At 31.1% G+C, this 12,034-nt stretch overlaps 1 protein-coding gene across 5 annotated transcripts in view; it reads right to left on the bottom strand.

Moving 5' to 3' along the window:
* LOC134528005 (serine/threonine-protein phosphatase 2B catalytic subunit 3-like) overlaps nucleotides 1–11,632 on the bottom strand; it is a 557,255-nt gene extending 545,623 nt beyond the window's left edge. For all 5 annotated transcript variants that reach the window (XM_063361159.1, XM_063361160.1, XM_063361161.1 and 2 more), the window contains exon 1: nucleotides 11,427–11,632. In XM_063361159.1, the coding sequence (XP_063217229.1) occupies nucleotides 11,427–11,475 (49 nt within the window). In that variant the 5' untranslated portion in view covers nucleotides 11,476–11,632. The remainder of the gene's footprint in view (nucleotides 1–11,426) is intronic.
* Between the last annotated feature and the right edge of the window lie 402 nt (nucleotides 11,633–12,034).

Here is a 12,034-nt window from a genome sequence, read left to right as displayed (position 1 = left end):
GTAATTCAGAACAAAAGTTTTAGAAAAATGAAAAGTAAAACAATCAGAAACAAGAGAAAAAATTAAGGACCTGAGGCACCCTCCCCCCCTTTTTCTCACTAATCTATTTTTATTAAGGGAATATCATCATAAATTATCTTGCTTCTGACAGTTTGTGTACTATTTTAAGTAAACATGTTCATTTTTTTTAAATTTTAATTTAATATTAATGCATGTGCATGTATATTTTACAATGTATGATTGACATGTTTTATATACCGAAGCCTTGACTCCATGTGGGATCCACAGAACAAAAATAAATATTTTAAAAAATTCAAATTTAATTCATAATATAACTATATTTCATTGTTAATAAAAGGCTATTTTATACAAAAAAAATCTCATTTAAGTTTTTTATGATTTTAAAGACAATTATTAATGTCAGCCCTAGCATTTACTGAAATTATGAAATCACGTAGTTTACAATTTTGGATTGTTTGAATTTAGCCTTAGTCTTAAAACTCTATTTTTTGTGTATTATTTATAAATAAATAAAAAATAAGGTTTTAACAAAACCCTCAACAATTCTGACTTCTATAATTTTATAAAAACCTAATTTTTATTTATTTAATAATTATATGTTAAAAATAGTTCAAAGACACTGCTACATACTAACCGTTAATTCAATACTCTTATACCACATGGTTTCTTATTTTCAGTACATGCTAGGACTGATAAAAATTGCCTTTCAAGTTCATGAAAACCATTAAATATGAACTTGTGAAAAAACCTTTTACAACAATTAAATGTGGTTTTATTATGAATTTATTTAAAATCATGTGAAAAAACATGAAATAATATAAGCAAATTAATAAGTATACCACACCCTTAAAAAAAAAATTCACTGGATAAACTAGTTCTCTAAATGGAATGGACTGAACTTAAGGGGTGCCTCCTATTTCAGGTCATGATTTTATATTTATATTAATCACCGATCAACTTTTAGACTTTTTCAATTGTTTAACTTTCACGAAATGAAAAATATATACAGCACATGCTTTTTACATAATTAGCTGTCAAAGATAAATTTTTAACATTTTTAATTGTACAAATAAGAAGAATTTAAAATATTGCAGAACTGAGAATTTTTAGGTTTAACTGCATTGCCACTGGCTACATCAAGAAAGGTTTTGAATTTCTTTCAGAAAATATTAATTAATTTTACCTGGCATTTCGAAATTCTCAAATTTGTTACGATATTGACAGCCAAGAAACATGAAAAGAGTTTTTGTGATAGAAATACAAAACATATGAAGTAGCCAGTGGCATTACAGTTACATAAACCTAAAAAGTTTCAGTTCTGCAATAAATTAAATTCTCCTTATTTGTACAACCCAAAAACGTTAAAAATGTAACTTTGGAAGCTAATTATGCAAAAAGTATGCGCTATATATATTTTTCATTTCGTTGAAGTTAAATAATTGAAAAAGTCTAAAAGTTAATCTGTGATTAATATAAATATAAAATCATGACTGGAAATGGGAGGCACCCCCTTAACAAAGAAAAAAACAGCAATAAACCAGGTAGGTTTGTGCTCTACCACTCTGTGTTATGCCACTATTCTAAGTATAAAATTTAACAGGATGCATTTTAGCAAGCTAAAATATTTTATTTAAAAGCTGATATATAATCCAAAATTAAATAGTAACTATCACTTCTGAATGATTTTTAAATTATGATAGTGTACTCTGTATTATAAACCATATATAAAACTTGAAACAAATGTATAGCATGAAATGATTAATGATTTGAAGGAGCTACACACACTTTAAGTAAAAATTGTTGAACCTGGTTACTTTTTATACTATAAGCCTGAATATTTTGTTTCAAATGTTTATCTAGTTTCTTAATGCCTTACTCATAAATATGGTATTTTTATCTATGTATTTTGTAAATGATTTCATATCAAACTAAAGTCAGCCTTATGGTTTCTACCAAAAATTAAGGCTCTATGGAACGTACTAAATAAATAAATTTACAATTCTCATTCAAATGTTTTCACGTTATTTTTGTTTTAAATGGTCTAAGCACATAATATAGATACTGAGTGACAAGGCCTACAGTTGGGATAAAAATACAAGATGTATTTGAAATCCAATATTTCACGGAGACTTCAAAGCCCTACAATTTTTTACTTCTTGGATACTGAGCATTGGAATCTGTGATTTGTATTACAGTAACTATACAATTTAATTTTTTTTATATTTATTTATAAACACCTAATAGTTATTTATTTTAAAAAAAATTGCCTTGTAAGGCTAGCATGTGATTGTAAATTGGTCTACAGGAACTAAAACAAATATTCAGAGATAATTACTACAACAAAATGTTCAATTTATGACTAATAATATTCATATGCCCATTTACTTTATACCATAATAAGTTAATACTTAGATCCTGCAGCACAACAGTAGCTACATATCTAACTATCATGACATAAACCTTTCATTATACATGTATGAAATAGTATGTTAAAATAACGAGTGCAATATTATTTGTATCTGAAATTTTGAGATGTAGACTCATTTCACTAGTAACAAAACTCTAATAAATTGCAATTACTGAAAAATATGGCTACACCTCCAAAGTAATGATACTAGACCAATGGCCAAAAAAAGCTTAGTGGTATATTATGTCAGATAACACAATGCCATTACTGAATTATACACCCAGACAAATGTGTAGACTTAAAGTTGAAGAAAGAACATAGCTCACCAGTGGTGAATAAAAAAAGCTTATACTAGCATAAATTTCCTTTCTGTGTACGATGCATTCTCAACATGACTGCAAGGACAAGATAGACATAACAACTCTCCCACATTATGCACAGAAGACGCGCTTGTTTTAATTTTTCTCACGCTCTCTCAGCTTGGAACTAAATCCTTCGACTTTTTCCTTGAAAGGTGTATTAAACAAAAAAAATATCTGCATTCCTTGTGCAGCCGATTTAGCAACCATCGCTATAGCCCGTCCCACTCTTAGATTGCAGTACACGGCTTATGGCGCGCGCTGTTGCCAAATCTCTAACACATTACGAATTTCAGGAGATGCGTGTCTTTGTAATTTGGATAGAACAAGAAGCATTTTAAGAAATCATATCGTAATTTATAATATTTTATACTATTACACATATAAATTTGTAATAATGCCACTTTTATGTAAATTTCAAATAAAAACTACCTATTGTAGACGAAATTTTCTTATAGTTTTCTTTTCTGTTCTAAAAATCCCATATATATATACCTATATAATTATATATATATATATATATATATATATATATATATATATATATATATATATATATATATATATATCACATTTTCATGGGCCCGATAAATGCCGTATTTTTGGACAAGTCATGTCCAAAATGATAAAAAAAATACGGTAATGGAAATTCTCGGTCGAGTAAGTTATGGGAAAAATCCGAACAATTGGTTCGAAATGGGGAAGACTTTTTGAAAAACAGAAAAATCGCAACAACTCCCATAATATGAATAATATCGAATCCGTTTTAACGTATGATAACTCGGATTACCTAATGCCGAAAAATGTTTTCTAAATACATTTTTGATACGACCAGCCATAACTGCATGGGTTCGAAAAAAATTTTCACCGGACAATAAAACGTAACTGCCTTAGTAGACACATTATCAAATCTGTTTAAATTGTTTGTAATAATATCATAATTATTTTCCAAAACTTTGTCTAAAACAATGTTTGATAAGATGCTTGGTGAGAAGGATAGAAAAATAATTCAAAATTTTGTACCATGATCGCTATTAAATTCCTTCGTATTTATTTCATACATTTTAAATATTATGTTCAAGAATCGATTATAATATTTTTTGTTGACTAAGGAAGCCATGTATTTGAAATTGCTTGTAGGACAGAACCCCACTTATCTAAACACACGACCCTGTTTCCTCTTAGACGGCAGCGCGCGCTCTTGTACTGATAAGACACATCTTTAACAGCTATTTCCACGGAAACTGTAGAAGCAATTGAGATGGCGCTGCTTTTAAAAACTAATTCAATTCATTGTGAACATTTTTCTCGCTTTCGTCCCCCATCTATCTTTAATAGAAAAAAAATTTTCCGCGGGTCAACTTTTTGATGTGTCAGTTTGTGAGAAAATGCATTTCAATATATTAAAAAAATTATTTAAGTGAAACCTGTACAGTTTTTGTCTTAACATTTGTTCAGTGGCGTCCTAAGGCATTAATTTACTAATAAAAAAAATCTGAATGAAATACACATGTAGGTTTTTTTTTTTTGATGTGAAACATATCGGAATACTTCAAAACAGTTCGCAGCGAATAAGTTATGTTTTTTAATTTTTTCGGACACTTAAAATATTGTTAAGTATTTAAAATAAGCATTGCCTGATGCGTATTTTGATTCTATACAATATAAAAAAAAGCTTGGTCCAAAAATTAAAATTTTAAATTTCGTTTGATATTTGGCAACAACGCACGAAAAAACAAGGACAGTGCTAACGGCAATCGGCGTGTGTTAGAGAGAGAGAGAATGCGCCCATTTACTTCCATACTGCAATCTAAGAGTGGGATGCTCTATAGATGTGATTACTTTTAACAATTTTCAATGTCAAAATTTAATAGGAAACTTTATTAAAGTTCTAATAACATTTTAAGATATACTTCTAGGTCATCAAAATTAAAACAATCAACACTAAAGCATTAAAAACTGTCTTTACTGGAAAACAGAAAAAATTGGTTATTTTTCTTTCCTGTTTTACATTTTATTTTAAATTTTTAAGAATGTTCTTAGTTACTCCTAAATTTAACTCCAAATGATACTTCAATTTTCTTGAGGAATGAAGAAATAAAATACTATAACTGCTATTTATTTATATATACATATATATAGACACACACATAAGTACCTATTTGTTTTCATATGGCTCCAATTATTGTGGTTGAGTATAAGATATCCTACAGTATCCTTTAAAGTGTAGGTATAAAATTTATAAAAACCAGTGATTTTCAAATTGGATGATTTAACTCAAATGTAAAAGCCTATAAAATTAAACACTGTTCCCCAATAAACATTTATCAACTTTGATTGCTCAGCCATAAAATTGAGATGTAACTTAACCTTAGACCAATATCCACGCTCATTTTATCTACAGATTGATACCAATAGTATTGTAGTTTAAAGCAACTCAACTGCAAAACTCATCAGCCAATATTAATTAGCACGATATAGGTAATTGTGGTTTTTGGTAAAAAAATTCAAATGTTTTCAATATAAAAATAGTAAAATCAAATGTTTATCACAGAGCATAATCCATTATAATTTTCTCAACCAAAAGATTTGTTATCATTTGAGCAGGTAATTTCACACTGATACCTTGCCTGGACTTAGATCTGTTTGTTTTCCTTCAAGTACTAATAATAAAGCCTAAATTATTAATTGATATGTTTAGAGAAAAGAATAAGCAATAAAAAGAGTTAGCCAAGATATCTAATTAATTTTTTTAAGAATTAATGTATAACATAACATGTCAAATGTCTTCAAAATACGATTAAATACAATTTAGTTGAGATAGAATGACATAAATTAAAAACATAAATAGTTCATTTTAAAACCTATACCTAGAAGGTGTGTTAAAACTGTTTTCCGATAAACATCATTTCACTGTAAGTAAAAGTGAAAGGTCTTCAATCTGACACGTTGGAGAACACAGCCATGCTGGATTAGCGATTCTGATGAAATATTGAACATCAATATAGGTTTAATGGGAAAATCAAAGAAAAATTAACACACAGTACACTGGTACTGAAACAAGTGGGACAACAGAGAAAAGTCGAAAATCCGTGAAACAAGTATGGCAGCGATCCTGGCGGCATGAGCTATACTTAACGTTGCAAACAATGTTGTTAGTACAAGATTTATAAGTGTTTATTTCACTTTTATTTCTATTTAATGCGTAAATGGGTCATACACAAATAATTTGCACTCTTTATGGCTTCTACTACAGTATTTGGTGAAGTGTGGGCTTCTCGAATTCCATCTGACAATACAGAGAGATGGCAAATAATAGGTATTTAAATTTTGCACATATGCTTACAGCTCATGCCGCTATGAATCACTGTAATAATGTGTCTTGCGCCTCGCCCATGTTGATGGGTCTGAGTGTCCTATATTTTCTTCTAGAATATTAAAGTTGTTGTACAGAAAGAAAAAAATACTGATGAGCCTTGGACTTCTTCAAAAAATCATTACAGAAATGTAGGCGTAAACCCGCAATAAAATAGGAAACACTGTAACGAAATGAAAAAATGTAAACTGGCTCTCAGGGTCAAGGGCCAGAATCCACCTGAAAAAATTCAAAGACGAGTAAATTGATTGGTACCAGATTGCAGAATGTGCAAACCATAGAGTGCCGGATTAAGGGTCCCGCCTACCCAGGCACACAAACGGTGTACAGAATTTCAGAAGAAAAAAAAATCATGCAATTTTAAAACTGTTCAAAATATCAGAGGGATGTCTGGTTATAATAAGGATTTAAGAATACGCCGAGGGCGGATGAAAAGTTCTGTTCCCGTAATAACAGTGGAAATTGCTAATCTGTGTGTTTTCAGAATAATTTTTAGGGCAGGAAACACTTGGTACAAATTCTTGAAAAACTCAAGGGACTTGCAGTACAACTTTACCTTAATCATTCCATTCATATAATGTTAAGGTCACCACTCGAATCTAATAATTTACCAATGCACAACAATAAGACCGTGCTCCAGTCCAGAGCCTTGCCCTTGGAGGTGATATCGGGGTACAAGCACCAGCGAGCATTGCACTTATCATTCCGCCTCACTAACACAACTAAAACCCTAACTAGGCAGGCTCCTTCAAAAGGAAAAAATATGTAACTTCATATCTTGCCAATAAAACTTTTAAACAATTGTAGAGAAATTTTTAAATAACCTAAAGTTTTGCAAACTACTAACAAATAAAGGCACACCTAGGGTGACTTTGTAAGTAAATACTATTACCTACTTATTCTGATTTCATAGTATGTTTTACACAAAACAGATTAAGTATCTTGAACAGAACATATCTGAGGAATGATTATTGCAAACATAAAAATTCTAAATGACAGGGACATGTTTTTCAAACATGCAGCTTTGAAAGAAAAAAGCAATTTCTGTTGTTTTAAATTTTATTCTGTAAAACAAGCATTTCTATCACAAAAAGTTTAAAAACTGCATGTGTGATATTATAACAACAGTGCATATTATTCCTTTCATTCTTCATATTATATAGCTACATAGACAGTGTATGTACATGCATGGGCATAACTACAAAAGTTACTATATAAAAACTTAAGAAGAATCATCTAATATTCTAATTTTTCTTAGTTATAATGGTTATAATGTACAAAAATTACACAAATGCTAACATGAGACTAATTTCATTGAAATTTATGATATTACTGCAGGTTACAATAAATAATCAAATACAATTTGTCCAATATTACACTAAACCTTTAAAATCATCATCAATAAAAATTCCTGCCCATCACTCTGAACAAATGAACTTAGTGAGTTAGCTACCATACAGCCAGTTATGTTTACCCCACACAAATGTGCCGGGTAAATCAACGGAAGACATATTACAATAAGTAGGCCATGCATTTCAAATCGAAAATTTTATTTTAGAAACTGTCAGTTTAGCTGAAAAATGGATTTTCAGACTGCCTAATACACATGGAAAAAAAATCCATTAACTGGGTTGGGGAGGGGGGGGGGGGGGGGGATCAAACGACATGCATTTGACTTGCCACCAAAAAATTAAATTAATATGCTCTCTCTGGGTCCCACAGAGGTGAATCAACTGTACTCATGTTCAGAACCTTGCGCGTCCTACTGCACCATCACAAACATCTTATAACGCTTCGGCCTAAATGCCATATCAGAATTATTACGTATCAATAAGGACATGTATTTTTTTTTTTGTGAAAACATTTCGAAATCGAGATTTAATAAGCATTGTCTATGTTTTACCCACTGAAATTAATGTCCATGTCTCTAATGATGGCTAGCTCCATTCCATTAGTTGCCCACTAACTGGTAGTTGGAAAAATGCTGTCCATCGTAACTTACATCGGTAACGGCCACGTTGTTGCAAACTGTTACAAAAAAATATTGACTGAAGAAGTCTCCAGCAGTGTGACATTCGCCAGTACTCTGATTTTTCATCCACTTTAACGTTTGAGTGCAGGCGTTAGTTGATTAGTTTCATAAAAATAATGTAATAAATACCAGCCTATTTAATAATTAGTTCAAAATCCAACAATTACACATCACAATAGATGGACACAGAAACACAAGTCAACTTTAAGCTAACGACAAATTAAATTTTAGAAAAATTACCATGGAATGATGCATAATGAGCTGACAAGCAGGATTCCAAAAGTATTTGTTAAATCAGAGAACAGCTGTAATTGACAAGCCTATTAATTAACTTGTAACAAAAGCTGTATGATGAAACAATATGATTTAAAAACAAATTGGCAATACCTACCATGTCATATTTTGAATTTAATTTATCTCTCAAAGTAAGTGGAAGCAGGGAAAAAAATTTAGTATAAGGCCTCGGGTACCAGATTTACTTCTATAATACACATAGCTGTTTAAGGATGACTATATAATTGATTCCATGTTACTGAAGCATTCACTGTATACCCAAACTAAATGATTCCAATAAAAATAAGCCTCCATTTCTTACTGGGCACTTACTTCAATCATAGCCAACTAGATCATTCATTGAGTTAATTTTTAATTAATGTTAGAGTGAATGCTGTGTTTGTTTAGGTAGGTAGTCTCATCTTATTCTTACAACACAAAATATTTTTTTAAGCTTTAACTATTTAATATTTATAGCAGAAAAAATTCAAATCTGCAAACATATTGTTCAGCTCTCATCAGTTGTTATCATAATAATGAAAGCTAACAACCCATAAGACTTGTAGAATGATACAAGTGCAAAAGGTTGTGTGGGAGTTACTGTAAGGTTAGAAAATTAATTTTTCCACCACACTTTTCCTGCTAAATCAGCTAATCTGCAATTTTATTGCTGTAAAGTTCACTATATGATATCGTACTTACTAGTGGGTGGAAATAAAGGAGAAATAATATATGATGTAATGTAGGTTAGCCAATGATAACCAACTGAATGGTGGAACGAAGAAAAATATTGTATGTAATATTGGCAATGGCGAAATCCAAAATTGATGTGAGAAAAAAAAACGTGACTAACAGTGTGAGTTTTGGAGCAATAGTAGTGGTCGTGATACGAGAAGGAGCGAATTAATAAGCAGAATTAACTATCTTTATATAGTGAGTAAATAAATACTTAATAAATATTAAGTACTATATACATATTAAGAAATTTATTGGATATGTATGTTAATTAGTGTCGAAGTCACGAGAAAAGCGCAAAGTCATGTTTATTTATATTGAATTGATATAACGGTACAATGTAGAGAAAGAATGTGTGGAATGGCCAATTTTTTTGGTATAAATTGAATATCTACACAAGAAATATTGACAGTACGTAAATGGTTACTGCCACAAAACCAAGAAAGGTAATTGGGTTTCTATGGCTATTAAACATTTGTGATTTAAAGTGGTGAATTGATAAAAACAAAGTGAAAAATTTTACGAGAGTAGTTCAGCTAATAAAAAAAAAAATTATGGAAGTTTACATCACAATATAGTAGGGATTTTGATTAAGTTGTCAACAAGGCTGTACATAAGTAATTATGATCTATAAGTTCTTATGGTATAAGCATGGGAATGGGCATTTTGGACTGGGAATTTTTTTAATTTTTTTGCAAAGATGTTGTTGAGAAAAGTAAATCAGTGTACGAAATATATTATCTATATTGTGTTCTATAATTGAATAGGTAGGGCTTAAGAATACTTTACAATACCTGAGAATTTGAGTTTATAGTAAAACACAATAAACAATTAAATATACAAATGTGGTATGGCAAAATATACTAACCGGGTGGGACTGTAGTATAGAATACGATACTATAAATATATGAACAGTATTGTGTTATGCACCCAGGATGTTGAAATCAATTAGAAAATAAATAATTTAATTATAAAACATGGTATCGCAAAATATATTAAACTGGGCAGGATTATAGTATACAATAAGATGCCGTAGGAAATATAACTTCGGTATTGTGTTCCATATTTGAATAGGTAGGGTTGCAGTATACAATACCCAAAAGTTATCTTAATAAAGAAATGTATTTTGTGTAAAACAAGTATGTAAATGCTCTCCACCCAAAACCACCATATTCCTGCACTTGTCCCTTAAGAATGTAGGGGTGGTAATGACATCTGTGCCACCATGTTGGTGACAGCATCAATATTGATGTGGTATCAGAATTGGTCTAGGCTACTCTCAAGATATTCTCACTAGCTTCTTAAAGGTCTTAATTATGACCTAACCCGCCTCTCTTCAAATTGTAAACATGTGTATATGTTATCTGTTATCAGCTTTTAATTAGAGATTGTTATATTCCAAATCTGTCTTATTATTCAATTATTGCAGTCAATATTAGTACCTACTCTAATTTTTGACTAAGTTGAATATTTCAGTATGTTTGTTTAAGCTATTTTGTATTTTAGAATTCCAGTTTTTTAGTTTTTAAGTAACATGATTTTTACTGTAGTAATAGATAAGTATAACCAAAATGCGAATGCCTTCGCTTCGCCATAAAGATGTATATGAAATAAATAAAATAAGATTGTGGCTACAGCACTAGTGTCTACACTCGTACAATTGAGAAAATGTATGTTCAACAGTAAAAAATATATTTAGTTTTTTAGTTTTACAAATAATATTCGAACAATGTTCAGCATTCAGAAGAAATGTATTTTCTTATCAGTGTTTACGTATGAGAAATATCACGTTGTGTTGTAAACATTTCAACAGAGTGCATTTGTAAATGCGTATTTTTGAGAATTGCGTTCTACTTATTTTGTCACACATCAACAGGAGAGTAAACAACCTTCAGTTTCAGTGACAGGGAGGATGAAACGACCTCCTGAAATGTCAAAAAAACAGTGCGTTGCGTACGGATAACCATAACATTCCAGCAGACGACCCATAACCGCGAAAGCCGGATCTAGGACTAGCAGACTAGATACGCCTAAACTAGGCAAGGTACACAGTTGGCACGACCAGATCTCTTGTTTGTGAATCCGGAGTACTGTTTAACGCAAAATAAACGTAGAAATGTGAAATTATTTGTCAAGTAATCGATAGAAATGGCGACCCAGAAAATCAATCTACTGTAGCAGGGCAATGGTTACCACACAACACACTAGCGTATTTGTACTTACTTTTGATGACCCGGTCCGTGGTGGACAGTTTCTGATTATTTGAAGACATTTTCGGTACTTCTGTTTATTATACTACACCATAAACATCGGATGTTTAAGAATAGATAACACAGATTTCACAAGCTAAAATTGTTCCACAGTTCCACAAGATGTCGCTAACTTAACCCTCGCCTGCACTGCACTGCGTACGGCGCATCTTTCTGCGCACGGAAACCGGAGTGCCGCAAAAACTTGCGAGTGGCGCACCAGCGGCGAACCGGCACAACATGAATTTAAAATCTTGACCCGCGCCTGCAGTCACAGCCTCCTTGGTCACAGCTCAGACGATGAATGAATCATTTACACTATAATACTTGCGCGCATCACAAAGTACTTAGTTTATCATTGAGTACAATATATATTTATTTTATCTGCATGTTAATTATTTCATTTTTAACTGAAGTTAAATGTTTGAGCTATTACGGAATTCAATAGAACTATTTTTTTTTAAATAAAGTTAAATAAATATGCTTTCCCTCTTTGCAGTTTCCGTTTATTATTTACAATTTTAACATGTGATGCAACGTTTGCACATATTCATACGTTCTGAACTATCTGTGATCGAAAAC

This window comes from Bacillus rossius, chromosome 1 (genome assembly GCF_032445375.1).
Source record: "Bacillus rossius redtenbacheri isolate Brsri chromosome 1, Brsri_v3, whole genome shotgun sequence".
In the NCBI taxonomy this organism is placed as follows: domain Eukaryota; kingdom Metazoa; phylum Arthropoda; class Insecta; order Phasmatodea; family Bacillidae; genus Bacillus; species Bacillus rossius.
Note: the sequence above shows the minus strand (reverse complement) of the source record. Positions and strands in the feature narration are given on the sequence as shown.